Consider the following 15115-nt stretch of genomic DNA (forward strand, 5'->3'; position numbering starts at 1 on the left):
AGTGCCTTATACCTGCATTCTGTTTAATAGCCAGTAGGGGGCTATGTGGAAATGACCTCAGGAGAGTTATTATCTTTCCTTATAAGTTTATGGTTTAAATTGCTTCTTCAACACAGTTCATTTAGAAAATCAGTCACATTTTGAGTAAAAACAGACAACATTATTTAGGGCAGGGACACGCTACGATTGATAATTTGCTACTCTCATTCATAATGTTTAAGACAAAAAAAAAAAAAAGATAGCAAAAGCCAAAATATCCAAGACAGTAAACAGTAGTCCTAAAACAGGTAATGGCAGCTACATCCTTCTTTGATATACAGTCTGTTTGTATAACTCAGCATAAAATTAGACCACCTTTCAAAAGCAGTAATGATACAGCATTATGTTGATGTCACACGTGTTCTGACATGAAGTTTGACTTGTGTAACTAAATGTATTTTTGCAGTAACTGTGCTGTATGGAGTTTAATTTGTCTTTGATGGATCACAATTGATTAATTACTGCAAATCATAAATCACACACAAAAACAAAGAAAGCCTATCTGCTGTATTTACATCATATATTTTTACAAAAACATTCGGATGATTAAAAAGTGTGTGTGATACAGAACATTCAGTGCATGTCTTAAAACTCTAAAATTAACAGACAGGGGGTTTCTACAAAAAAAAAAAAAAAAAAGCCGAAAGATATACAATTGAAACTGCAGTTCAATAAGAGATTAAGTTTTCTTATTCTCGCTGAAAAGTACACTGATTAGCAAAGCATACTTTTGTTATATTCTCTCTGTATATCATGTGTGATTTAAAATGATCAGTGTTTTGATTTACAAGTACATTTACTTTGTTTTCATCTGGGAAAGGATCCGATTTTTACTCTTAGTTTGTAGGTTTATTTGGAATCATTTCTAAAATTCTCCATCAGATTTCTGCTGGATTATTCTTTGTCTGTTTTTTTTGTTTTTTTTTCCGTCAGGATAAATGGAAGTAGGGTATCATCCACTCTCCTAAACTGAATTTGGTTTGAGTTTGAGTTCAACCCAAATTTGGCTCACCCATCTTGACCTGGAACAAGGTAATCTTCATCTCTCTTCTCTTTGCCTTGAGGTCCTGCTGGATCACTCTCAGGTGTGGTTTTTTGCCCATCGTGGACTTCGGCTTTAGTCTGTATGGTTTCAGGGCAGGTGTCAATGTCGTCATAATTCTCTTGCACGTCGTCCACTTCGTACATCACTCCATCTGTTAAAGAGAAAAGCGGGTAAACTTCAGCTCTTCTGATTCCTACAGATGTAAGTAGTTTTCAGTATTTCAGTGTGAAAAAGAAATTGGTTCAAAACTTACCATCACTTTGGTTAAGGGCTCCTCCAGTCATGTTGTTTTCTCTTGGGCCGGCAACAGTGAAGCCAGGAGGAGTCAGGGGCACAACCTCATTCGCTTCGTCAACATCATCGTAATTAAAAGAGGAGCTGCCACGCATTTCTCTTTCCTTTATGAATTCAGATTCTGATCTGAATCCTGTGTAAACATCAACAACAAAACTTTTTTTTTTTTTGGTCCTACATTAGAAATCAGTATCAAAGAGTCTTAAAACTACCAACCTTAACATTGTTAATGACATTACCATTAACTAGGCCCTAGTTACTAGGGCATAACATTAATAAATTAACTAGCTCTGAAACTTACTGCCACGGCTGAAGTGTTCCATTTCGTTTGATTTGTTTATGATATCTTCATAGTTTCCACTTTCAAACTCATCCTCTGTACCTGACATCATTCTCGCTGCAATAAGATAATATTAGAAATTTACCTGTACAGTCAATGACAACAGCAGTCTTGCAGTACACTAATGTTGGCAGAACTGATCCACTGATGTACTGGTTGTTTTCAAGCAGTGATGGGCTTATTTTAAAGAATCATGATCAGCATAAAGCAGTCTGAATGCAGGCAGCATGCAGAAAGATTGCCCTCTTGTGGCAAAAAAAGAAAAGCCTCTTCATACCCTTCATTCTTAAAACATATATCATAAGAATGAACGAGAGACACTTTTGGAGTCAGGGGAAAAGTAGTTGTCCAGTGCAATTAATTAAAAGTGAAACAATCTATTAGTCTGTATTTTGTTGCAACTGTTTGAGTAAATGTACTCACGTGGCAGTCTGGCTTTCCTTGTTCTTCTAATGTAGGATCGCACAAATACAGCAGCCACTATCAACACTATCAGAAGAGCTCCAACTCCAATGATAATCAGAGCCCAACGAGGTGATGATGGTTCTGTTTTTATTGTTGTTTGTCTTTTGTAGCCTGAAAACAAATACATTTACAAATACATTGTATTGAGAACATAATTTGATTAATCTGGTTTATCCATGCAATCAGTGAAACCAAATAAGGTCATAATTGCAAAGTACAAAAAGCCAATTCCTGTGCAAAACAAGAAAGTAACATTTTGGGAGAGTATTTTTGGGTTTCGTTACCTTGGCAGTAGATGACAGCTGGAGACGCTACGTTACCGTTATTGCAGGGCTGTTTTTTGAGGCAGTACCTGGCATCATTGTAATCAAGGGGGCATATCAGGCTTGATTGTAAGACCTTAATGAAATAGAAATATATAAAATACAGTTTTTCATGCAACCACACAAAAAAACTGAGAAATTGGACTGATAGTGAAAATTGAGGGCTGAATAAAGAATAAAGGAAACATTTGTTGTACAGAATTCCAGAGTTATGCTGTTCTGATAACTATTTCAACCGTTCATTTTGCAACACAGCATCCAGAGAAAGCTTTGCTAGCTTAGCTAATGTCCTATATTTATTATGTTGGATCAAAACTGAGACATTTCCATTATTTCTTTAAAATTGAATGTGTTAAAGCACAGCGCCTGAAAAGTTTTCCTAATGCTTAAAGGGACAGGAACAAATGTGGAATATAAAGGTGTACCTCCTTGGTAACTGACTGGGGCGGAGGGTTGTCTTTCTTGCTTGAAGAACAACCAATCATTTTACAGATGTGGTTCTTTGTATTGTCGGAAAGTTTGAGATCCAGGGAGCACACTTTTACCCATTTATCGTGATACCTGACTTTAATTGCACCACCACACTTTTCTGTAGTGTTAAATTTGACATTTTCTGTGAAAACAGTAAAACATTTAGAGAAAATTGCATTAAAACCCAGAAATTTCAGGAACCATACAAAGCATGCTATAATTTCTTTCCAGGTTTCACCACTTCTCCCAGCTAGAGTTGACAAGAGTGGCATCCATTTTATGATAAAAATGTTGTCAAGAATTAGCAGCACACAGCAAAATGTCCAAGTTTATGAGAATTACAGTGAATTCACAATTATTTTTTTGATTTTCAAGAAACTGAAATAATTAACTTTAATATTGATTTAAAAGCAATTCAGACCAATTGTCTTGAATATTTAAAAGAAAAAGGAATTCCTTAGACACATAGGAGGATTTGATGGAGAGAAAGATGCAAATATACTCACCAGTACAGGAAATAGACACCGAACCTTTGGCACAGGGTCCTTTAACTCTCTCGCATTGACCAAGTCTGTAATGGTGGTCATCACACCTAACATGGTACATCTCTTCGCTCATTGGTGTACCTTGCAAGAGGTCATCTATGGCGTTGCCACAATTCTGTTCTTGGCAAACCATGTTTGCATACGCAATGTTCCAGTGGTCCGAGCACACTGTAACATTATTTATTTTCACCTCTCCTTGACATGTTCCTGTAAGAGTGACGCTGGGCCGATCTAGAAAGGAAAGCATTACAGTGGAAAGATTAGATATTGATGGTGGGCCAGGGAAAGAAAGAAGAAATGGTCTTTTTTTTTGGTTTGTTTTTACTTTGTATTTCCTTATTACCAAACTTTGGAATTGTATTCTAACAAAGTTACTTCTGTCATAGTTTCACTCAATAAGTTATAGTCAGTTAGTAATTATTTGGCAAAATTTTGATGTTTGTTGAGCTAATCTAAAGCAGATAAACTGGCTAAAGGTTTCATATGTGTAATAAAAATCTATAGCATGTTCATCAAATTCTGATCATGTCAGCACATCTGCATGTTTCTGTGAATATGTAAACGCCTTCCAATGACCAAGAAATTATTCCTTTTGATTTGGTTGTGCTAATGTAATCATTTGAGGCTAATCGGCCAGAGATGAATCTTACCTTTACATACAAGTTTGAGTGTCGGATTCGATGAATGTGGGTTTGGCGTTTCACAGTCCCAGATGCTTTTTGCTTCTTCCGTACAGCTGAAATTACTTTTCCAGAGGGAGAGATCGTTATTTTGATGTTCAGTTATTAACACCTGGTCGCCACAGTTCATGTCCTGACAAAGCCTCTTCCCTTCTCTTTCAGTCCAGCCTAGCTTGGGGACGGCGCTTACTTTTTCCTTGGAGTAAACAATCACTCTTCCTTCACAGACGCTTTCCAAATCCATCTTTCTAAACTCTAAGACAAGCAGGGACAAATGAATGCGTTAGTAAATTAAAACTCTTTGAACATTATCAGTAGGAGCTCGATGACAGCAATAATTAGCACGCTAATTAAAAAAATCCAAGTTTTTCATTCTTGATTTTGTGGTTTACATAAAATAAAAATTTTCATTTTGCAGAGATCTAGATAAGAAAATACCTAATTTGATATTAGATACTTGGATATAAGCAGTGCCTGTTAGCTTAGCACAAAGTCTATGACTTTTATGTACTTTGAACACAATTCTGCAACCTCTCTTCAAAGGGGCTTTGCAGTTGCTTCTCTACATGTTAAAGCATCTTGCTTCCCCAGTCTCAGGTCTGAGGTGTGGGTTGCTCTTGGTTGTGTTGTTGGCGATGTTGTTGGTCTTTTTTTAAAGGGCCGCACAAAAGCCTGTCTGTTGATTTTTTGAATGCCCAAAGATCTTTACTGAGGGCAGTGAAAGTGATGCAGACGGATATCTTTGAACAGTCATAATCGGGGCTCTTCAGGAACCAAAGCAAGCTAAGAAATGATCTAGTCCACGATGAGAAGAACAAATTTTGTATTTGTACAGATAAGAAATGAAAGTCAGAGGTGCTGGTGTTATACCATATATTTCTGGCTGCATATGGTACATGTTAAGTTAAGCCAGGTAAAAATGCCTATAACTCTATAATGTTTGATGTGCCGTGAGATGAGATACATATAAACTTTGTAGAAATGTGAAATCTTTTAATGTGGAAATTATTGTTATGGAGCTCAAGTAAGTAGGTAGTTGGCTTGTAGGACCCATAATCTGAAAACACTGTTATCAGACTATCAATCCCAAATCCTCTGACTAATATCTAAACAAAAGATATTTTTTAAAATGGAAATCTCCTCTTCTACAGAGTGGTTTTAAAAATTTGAATAAATACATTTTGTTCTGACAAATCTTGTCATCTTGAACCATAATTTTCACTTTTTGCTGGGTGGTGCAGGGACAATTAAAGAAAACATTTAGACATAATTAGTTTGAGACAAATGAATTTCACAGACCAGAGCATTGGAGGACTTTTAAAGGGCTGGTTTGCATTTTGCTCCTCTGAACATCACAAGTTGCAAATGAAGCATCATCTTCAGAACAAGTTACTTCTGCGATTTCTGTCACTGTCGATAGAAATCCAACGTAGTCCAGATACGTGTCAGCGATTCCACAATTCAGCTCTTTACAGATGGCATTCTGAGTTTTGTTGTCTTTGATTTGCACGGGGATCCAGTCGCCCTCATGTTCTACCTCAACAATTCCTGAACATTTGCCTCGGGGATCCTTAAATCTGGGCTTGACACTAGCTGCAACAAAACAAACAAAAAAATAAGAGTAACTTATTATTTATGGAAAAATATAACCGTATTCAAATAGTTGAAACTTTTACAAATTTGGAAACAATGGAAATTAATAAGGAAATATGCAGCACCCACCAACTCTTTTTATTACCAGACTCTTGGCCAGCTTTAGCCTGTCACTGGCCAATATTTTACATATTTTGTAGTCAGTAAATGCCTCGTTTGCAAAGCACTGAGAAATCTTTAATTTTTTGTGTTGTGGTCAATAAACTCACTTTTTTTTTCAGCGACAACAGACGCTCGCTGTCATTGTTCATAACAACCTAAAGGTACCACGTTTTCATTTGTCCTCTACATCGATTTCAAATATTAAAAGCTCAAATACACCACTTTAATGTGTTTTTTTTATTTTTGGATACACTTTTTAAAAGAATTAAGGCCCTCGTCTGGTGAATTAAGGTATATATATATATATATATATATATATATATATATATATACTGTAACAGATATCTACATGGAGGGATTTACTTTTTGGATTTCCAGTGAGAGAAAACCCTGCAGCCTGTAGCATTTTTGGAGAAAATGTTTGGCAGTTGAATGTTCAGTTAAAACAAAAATGACAGAAAAAAAATACAAAAATGACTTTGTGTCTGGTTGGTTGTAGTTCTTACAGTACTGGCCAAACTGAGACAACAGAAACATAGTATTTTTGGAATAAATAGATACTTGAAAATCAGTGTGTTACCTGCACACACAACATATGCTGGGGTACATCTGTTGTCACCGTCCTTGTTTTTTACCAGGTTGCACTGGCTCAGGTGAGTCGTTTGATTGGTAGAGTGTAAACTCTTGAATGCAATATTAATTTCTTGTGGACTTTTGTAGGGTTTCAGGGCTTTATCCCCACAGTCCAGGCTTTTACACAGCATTGAAGACTTTTCAATCGTCCACGTGTCCGCGCACACACCTCCACACTGTCCTTCTGTGCAAATCTTAACCGTTCCCCGGCATTTATTGGTGAGAATTATGTTGACTTTTCCTGTTTGGACATCCAAAAGTCAAACGGTTAAAAGAACAAGGAACTTAATTTGAGCATAGCATCAGCAGAATAGTGGTGAACTTATGCATTATAGAAATGTAGAAATTTCTAGGTTTGTTCTTTATGAAAATGCCTCACGTTACCTGAACACGTCACATGGGCAACAGTTTGGTTTGATGGATCTGTTATTTCATCACAGTTGAACAGAGACTTTGTGGTGGATGAACAATTGTAAGATTTCTTCCAAATATTTTTCTTCCCATCATTATTTGGTACAGTCTTGTATTTGGAGTAATTCCCACAGCGCATCTGCTGACACACTGTGTTTGCAGACTCTCGGTTCCACGTTTTGTTGGACCCAGAGAGCCAATAGGTTTGGCCGTTTTCCTCTATCCCCACGGACCCAGAGCAGGATCCTTTCAGAAAAAGCACTTTGTGCTCTGCACAGAATAAAAAAGAAAGGGGAGTGCAGTAGGTGACAGTGTTAGGATTGTGGTAAACTAGCAGCTTCATTCAGGCTGTACTCCTCCCCCCAAATTTCTAAACTTACATTTGTACATGAGGCTGATTTTATTTAACATGTTCTCCCCCACGTCTCTTAAATCTTTAAAGTTTTTGGTTAAGCACGTCTTCTGCAGAGATATCCTGTGTGACGCACAGAAAACCTTTCTAAGGATACCAGAAGCCAAAACCTTATCATTTGTATTGTTTAAGTTATATTTATCCTCAGCTCAAAGATGCATCAAGAAAACACTGTTAATATTGTTAATAATTCAGTTAAAAAAGTGCAGAACTCTTAAGTTCATTGTGGGCGGATGTATTTTTGCAACTTAAAATTGTGGATGTTGTTCTGATGGATAGTATGAATTAACCTTAAGTTCCTGGAATATTTATCAGGACATCATGAGTGATCTAGATATTTACTTTTAGTTTAAGGATTTAACTGTGGGTAAAGTGCAACAGTTCAGCCTCCACTGGAGAACTTGGAGCTGGGTTTAGATTCAGTTTTATGCAGCTCTCATGAGCTACAACAACTTAAGTGTTGTCTTAATTGCCTTTCTGCACACTTGCTGGCCACCAAATGTCTTTACCGTTAACGTCGGTGTAGAACTGGCAATGACGATAGAGAAAACATGGGTCAAATGACAAAACAGAACATGTGGAAGAGAGGGCGGAGCAGAACTCACCCTGGCAGATTATGCCCACAGCTTTAACGTTCGGTTGTTGTCTGTTTTGGTCTTTTGTAAAGCACTCGGATATGTTTTTCAAGTTTAGATTGCAGTCCATGGTCAGGAAATCACCAGAACCCTGAGCAAATTCTTCATTATCTCCTGCTTTCATTTTATCGCCGCACTGCAGGTGTTTGCAGACAGCATCTCCGTACTCATTTTTCCAGCTGCTTTTTTGGACTCTGCTCCACTGGCCTTCATAGTAGACGGCCAATCTCCCAGCACATTTTCCAGGACCATCCTCCAGTTTCACATCGACGCTGCCTGAAGAACAAGAGATTAGTCAAGTGTTGGAAACTCTGACTGAAAATATATGGGCTGAAAAGCTCGTGACACCACAGATAATTGAAAAAGAAAATCAGTTTATGATCATATCTCACCTGAACACATAACATAAGGAACGTCCGAACAACGTAATCCTTTGCCATGCTTAGCCAGACAGTGCCACAGTGAGGTCTCGTTGCCTGTGCATCTCATATGGTCCATTATCCCTGATTTTCCATTTGACCTCTTGGAACTCATAATCATCTAGAGAAAAGCAATACTTTGAATATGTTATTGACAAATAAGAATGTTGACTGACTGAAAACGCAAAAGTGTGTCATTTGAGAAACTCTTGATAGTAGAAATATAGATTACATAAGAAATAATTTGGTGATATGTCTTTACATTTTTGTTATAGGTTACAGTAGATGGGAAGAATGACACTACATCACACACAGGGGCTAGTAAATACTTAGTAAGGCTACCTGGCAGCCAGTTAGCTTAGCATGAGCACTGAAACAGTGATAGAAGTGCCATAATTAAATACAATATATAAAAATGGAAGGTATTACTCAACTTAACGTATTTTACAGCTTTAATAATTTTCTGTCAATTACTCTTTGGATTAAGAGTCTTTCATAAAAAGTATTTGAAGAGCACCAACATGTGGCGCTGCCATAACATGAAGTAGAGGTGATAATTTACAGCTGTTGGTCAAACAAAACTCACTTTTTATAGACTAAACACTTAAGTGATTAATGCAGCAAATAATCAGGAAATCATTCAATGAACAAAAATGCTGTTTATATCTTAATGCATTAATAATAACATAACAAATTTAACCATCTAAAGGTCTTTTTTTTAACTTTTGACTTTTGACACTTGAGCTTATAATGATAGATTTACTTTATAAATGGAATATGTAAGTACATTACTACAGACAAACATCTAGGGCAGACAGTATCTTTATCTTTGAAACTGAAACGAACATTTGCTTGAATATGGCGAAATTTTGAAAGTAAAATCTAGTATGTAACTGACTGAAGTATTTTTCCTTGTGATCCACCAGAGGGCGCGGTAATACCAGCTTGATCTAATCTTCTAAGCTCTCAATAGAATGAGATATCATCTTTGCTACATTGCCGTGAAAAAAAGGGCAACTACAACATCAAATACTTAGAAAAAGTAGTGTTTGACAGTATTTTGGAGAAACATCCACAGATAAAGCCATTTGTTCACTTTATATACAGCAGCTGTCTCGCTCTATAGCAGTAATAAATCTAGAGCCTCTTTCCAGCTTGCAACGGAGGTACCACATCCAAGCTAAACTTTGGGTGGTCAGTGTTGTCTGAATGCCTGTTATTCGGCACAGTCAACTACAGCAGGCCAGCAAGATTTATAAGCAAAGCTATGCGACCCATTGGTGTTGTTCCAGGAGAATTTATTGGCTCGGAAACTGTGGAATATAGAAACACAGCCACACAGCTGTCCATTTAACGTACGGTACCCTTAAAAACTGTTAGTTCAGAGCACTTCAGAGTTTCATAAAGTGAGTCCTGTTGCTAGATGTTATGCTTATTTATGCTAATCATACCTTAGTCAGAGGAAGGAGTGCATTTACCAATTAAATGGAAACATAAAGGGAAAATGCATAATTTCTCCTGTAAGTCAAAAGGTAAATACCGCTACTACTGATAATGATGATAATCACAACGATGACTTATCTATTAAATAGTGTACCTTTGCTGAGTTCTATGCATTTGCTCATTTAGCGTTCTATGATCATGGAAGCTTTAAAACAAGTTTGAAAACTCACTGTCCCACAGTTTAACTCTTTGCAGACCAACTCAGCTTCCTTGTTAGTCCAGGAGGAGGCGCACACAGACTCATTTTTACCATTCACGTTCACCCTGACTTCACCGTGGCACTTCTCCGTCAGAACAATTTGAACTTTGTCTGTGGGAGAAACAGGAAAACGATTGAGTTCTTAAGTTCTTTCTGCATGAGACTAAACAAACTCAGATTGCTCATGTTTTAAATATCAGTCGGCAGGATTACCTGTGCATGTCAGCTGTGTTGTGTTAATCCCTGTGGGGCTAGTCGATTTACCACAGTGCATTTTCTGGCACTTGTCATTAGGATCGGTTTCATTGCTTAAAACACTTATCCAGGCGCCATTTTCTTCCTTCTGCAGCTCCCCAGAACAAACATTTGACTGGTTTCCGCTGAGCTGGAATCTCGTATGACCTGTTTAAAAGAAGCATTTTGTTCATTTACGGATTTGTTCCTTATGTAACGTAGCTATTTGTCTCTGTTTAATTATATTTAACCAACAACAACAACAATGATAAATGAATCATTGATCGATGAGTTGTGGAAGAAGCCTTTCGCTCCTAAAGTAGCAAAAATAGAGTTTAAATCTAATAGAAATCTTACTGGACTTTACACAGGATGTCCACATCACACATACATTACGTCCCTGATCACATTTATGAATTCGATAATGTAAAAACTAACATTTAAGAAAGTTTTTAGTTGTTTGTGTGTTGCACTTTGAGGTAAGAAAGAATATGTGTGTGTGTTACCTTCACATACAACAGAGGCAGGGTTTTGGCATTTTTCTTCTCCAGTTACACACTGCCACAAATGTTCAGGATTATCAATGTTTGCACAATTTATCAACATATTCTTCTCCGTTGGGAAATTATTGTCGGCCATCCATCCAGCTTCTGGTCTCTCTTTGACGCCCCCACAGCCGAGGTTCTTACACAACAGTTTAGCTTCGTTGTCTCCTAAATGGTTGAAAAATTCATTTTTTAGGCTGTTACGATCATGATCACAGTGAATCAGTTCTGTGAAATGTTTAGCACTGCATAGATTGATGTTAAATATATCACAAGGGAAGCAGCTTGGAGCTTTTTAATTTGGACTCAATTAAAATATTTAACAAAGAACAATTATTGAAAATGGCCGCAGATGAGACAGAAAACATTTTAAAAAAAAATATATATATATATATATATATATATATATATATATATATATATATATATTATTATAGACATTATGGAAGGTTTAAATGTTTAATGTTTTTTTTTCTAGTATAGTATAATGTCATGGTCATTCAACTGATTATTTGGCAAAAAAAAGAAGAAAAAACTTCAAATAGAAAATTAAACATGTAGAAATTTTAGCTTTTCTTTAAGCATCAAACAATTCTTATTTCAGTTTTCTATGCTTTGGCTGAAGCGACATACAGTTACCCAGTACTTTCAGATTTTCCTTTAAATTTTTTTATTGAATTGATTCAAATCTCTTATGTAAGCTTCAGTCATTTTAAAATCTGACCTGTTGTGGCCCTGTTAGGCGCACATTTGCAGAAAAGCTCATTTTCTTCAATAAACGGTCTCTATTATTGTCTGTTGCTTCATCCGTCTGCAGTGCAAAACACTTATGTTGTCATTTAGCTGCTCCTTTGACGGCTCATAAATGCGGCTTGAAATGGGACCGTTTGACAGAGGAATAGTCTTTAGTTTTCTGGCTGCTACTTCATCAGTCATAGTGGAGGGAAATATTTATTCCCCCACTATGGTGTGTTGCGTAGGCAGCTCTATGTGCCACTTTGTAGGAGGCGAGCTGAGCATTTGATCATTTTTGTTCAGGGTTAGAAGTCTCCAAAAGGTGTCGTAACTTGTTCAGCTTCATGCTGTCAGATGCTAATATTCTGAGACATGCGACGCATTTCGGTCTCTCTTTATAACCCGCCATTGTTCTGGTGAAGGCCGGGGCCTGGAATGCCTCCCTCGTCATATTTTCTTGTCTTTCTTTTAGTTGTTGCAACGTTTGGCATCAAGTTATGGCGACACACCCCTACTGCGGCTGATTCAAAGGAAATGTTTCGGTCAAACTAAATTTTGATGAAATTGATCCTACAACAGTAAAATAACTGATACTTGACTTAAGTTTTATTCTGTGATAATTTCCATCTAATTTATCTCAAATTCTTTTTCCAAAGCAACTCACAACCGTTGCATTTATGAAATTTTATTAGAAAATGACTGTCTGACTATTAATCTCTTCATTTTTAGGCACCTATAATACTAAGCACCTTGTAATGATTTGATCATTCACCAAACCTTTATAAAGAATAACTGTTTCTGGAATAGAGGATTGATGAGGATTGGTCTAATTTTGGCCTCGTCTGCTTTTTTGAATCAAGGTTGGAATGATGGCTACAGCCTGAGTTCCCTCTGTCGCTGTCTATCATCTGAGACCTTGCCGTTTTTGTCAGCCATTTAATTGTCAGTTATGGCGTAACCCTCTCATGTCTCTGACAGACTTGCGTGTTTTATTATTTTCAAATCCCTTCATTTGATATACGGCTCTAAATTTGGATTTTACTTGCACAAAATGGGCCAGTCTCTTTTGAACTCGCACAAAGACAGAATTGTAAGAAACTGGATTGTGCTCTTACCCCAGTTTTTGCTGCAAATGTAACCTGAAGGTTTTTTTCCGTCTGTAGAGTACTGGACAGCTCCCGCACAATCATATCCACTCAGGCTCATTTTGATTTGATCTAGAAGAGTAAAATCAAGTCGACATAAATAAAATCAAAAAGCAGACTTCATAATTGTCTGCTCGCTTTCAATGCTGTGACTTACTTTGCATGAGAACATACAAATCAATGTAAAAGCAGAAGGACCTACTTGAACATTTGATCTTTTTCATGGTTGGCTTTTGGTAAAAGCTGGCGCCTGGACCGGGCCAACCAGGACACTGCCACAGAGTATTTTCCTCTCCTGCACACTTGAGTTCATTGAGCCAGACTGGGCCCGTCTTGGGCCTGTAGACATCCTCTGAGACGCCCACTGGCGTCCCACAGTGAGTGCTCCTGCAGACCACTTTCTCAGTCTCTTTGTTCCAGAATTTATCACCAACGTAGCCCCATGTGTCATCGTAGTAAACTTCAACATACCCCTCGCAGGGGCCAGCTCTGCTTCGTAGAATGCACGTAACGTTACCTGGTTACAAAGTAGTGGATTTATGGGTGAGGTAATGAGGCTGTGTGACGTTTTTTTATGTCCAAACTATGGAATTTATGACACATCAACACAAAGTTCTAAAACCAAAGCAGTTTGAACGCATTTGCGCACTCATTGGGATGTAGTTGTGTTTAAACCTTTGACTCCAACTGTATTTAATGTTTTTCCATGTGTGGTCCAACTGCTAACAATATTTTCTACCAAGAGATGTCCAGGCCACATTCTTCCCCAATACCAACCCAAATAATTTAAGATTACAGCTCTAGTTTTTCCACTTTGAAATATTTACGCACAGCAGACTGTTGACAAACTCCTCCCTTTAGGGAAGATGTATTATGGCGCCACTGACATAAAACATCACACATTGGGCATTGAGGTATATACACGATACAGATCAATCAAAAAAAGAAAGTATTCATCATAATATTCATACAAATTCAGTATTGTGTTTAAGAGAAAGAAGCGCCCTTCACGGTTTATTCGTAAATAATTTTCTTTATTGGGTTTAAATACGTCATGCGGTATTTATCATATAAATAATCCAAGTATTCCAACTACCTGTACCCCGATATGAACAAATATTTATCTCTGAACATTATCCTTGTGAAAAGAAATAATTGAAAAATCATGTTTATCAAGGAAAAGAATTTAAAAAATATTTCTGAATTAAAATGCAAAACCAGAGTAATGTTTAAGGGAGGAGAAATGGACAAATTTATGTCAATTTGTGATCATTTTAGGAAAGCTCTAGCTCTGACACTGATGAATGTTAAATAGAAACAGGATTATACATTAGATTTGAGTTGAAATAGTTTTCAAACTTTGTTTTTTTTTAAATGAGATCTCTATTTATCCTTTAAAACTTCAAACCAATTAGAAATGTTCGCAATCATCAACAGCGAAATAAAAAGACAGAGCTGGGACTTGCCTTGTGAGCTCACAGTCTCGATGTGAGCAAAGAAGTTGAGGAGCTGGAGGAGGAACCACATCATCGCTGCAGCTCATAACTACAGAGTGAGTCAGGCGAATCATCCGTCCGCCTTTTATATCGACAAGGAGGAGGCGCCCACGAATGGATACGATGTTTCTTTAGAATTCAGGTGTATTTACTGGGAAAATAGGCAGGAAAAAAAACTAAAAGCAAAGCATGAAAAAAAGTGGAAAGAAACTGAATAAAAGTGAGTGTTGGTTAATGTTGTTCACGACTCACTTATGTTTAACTTTACATCACTTTAAATTCTACAAAATTCACTATCACATGTTTGAAAGAAAAAGTGCAGCAAGTGTTAGATTTCTGAGGATTAATTCAAATGTAAATAAAATGCGTGTAAAAAGGGCTAAAAAGACTTCTGTGGAAATTAGTTTTACATGTTCATGTGTACGTTAGACTGGTATTAGTCGGCATCAACTATTTCCTTTAAGAAGGCGATTATTATTATTTTGTTAAGAAATTAGATTCTTTTTTGAGTTTTTTTTATTGGAGGGAAAAAATAAAACTACATTTGTTGGCCTCTGATAATGTCTCCCGACAATTAAACATAAAGTTAAAACACAGTAATCCTCAAATTGTCATCGTCAAGAAACCATTTTAATATTTAACGGTGATGTTTTTATCATTTTGTTGAACTTTAGCCTTTAATCGCCAGCATTTCACAGAACAGACGAGATCTGCGTCGTACGCTTGTTTGCAAATTTAACCCGGCGTCATCGGTGTGATGTGGAAAACTTTAAAGCGTTCGACTTTATTTA

At 36.9% G+C, this 15115-nt stretch overlaps 1 protein-coding gene across 1 annotated transcript; it reads right to left on the bottom strand.

Annotated features, from left to right (window-relative positions):
- Window positions 1-952: 952 nt before the first annotated feature.
- Window positions 953-14355, bottom strand: LOC140271889 (scavenger receptor cysteine-rich type 1 protein M130). The gene is made up of 19 exons (XM_072367196.1): window positions 14295-14355; window positions 13031-13345; window positions 12799-12900; window positions 10910-11116; window positions 10383-10571; window positions 10141-10280; window positions 8441-8588; window positions 8019-8324; window positions 6975-7271; window positions 6538-6831; window positions 5502-5795; window positions 4326-4475; window positions 3484-3753; window positions 2932-3119; window positions 2468-2582; window positions 2142-2264; window positions 1680-1775; window positions 1338-1511; window positions 953-1235 (listed from the first exon to the last, which is right to left on the bottom strand). Exons 1-19 carry the CDS (start codon window positions 14353-14355, stop codon window positions 1048-1050), a joined length of 3657 nt encoding a protein of 1218 aa, XP_072223297.1. The 3' UTR covers window positions 953-1047.
- Window positions 14356-15115: the final 760 nt, after the last annotated feature.

The sequence above is a fragment of the Leuresthes tenuis genome, unplaced genomic scaffold, assembly GCF_036924035.1.
Source record: "Leuresthes tenuis unplaced genomic scaffold, fLeuTen1.0.hap1 SCAF_16, whole genome shotgun sequence".
In the NCBI taxonomy this organism is placed as follows: domain Eukaryota; kingdom Metazoa; phylum Chordata; class Actinopteri; order Atheriniformes; family Atherinopsidae; genus Leuresthes; species Leuresthes tenuis.

What these genes read in the sequence shown, in the direction of transcription:
- LOC140271889 (XM_072367196.1), bottom strand. Translation starts at nt 14,355, where the DNA reads ATGTGGTTCCTCCTCCAGCTCCTCAACTTCTTTGCTCACATCGAGACT. An exon ending in CATTTGCAGCAAAAACTGGG is followed by an intron (nt 11,117 to 12,798) that starts GTAAGAGCACAA and finishes TCAACCATTTAG; the next exon opens with GAGACAACGAAGCTAAACTG. An exon ending in AAGGAAAGCCAGACTGCCAC is followed by an intron (nt 1,776 to 2,141) that starts GTGAGTACATTT and finishes ATCTTATTGCAG; the next exon opens with CGAGAATGATGTCAGGTACA.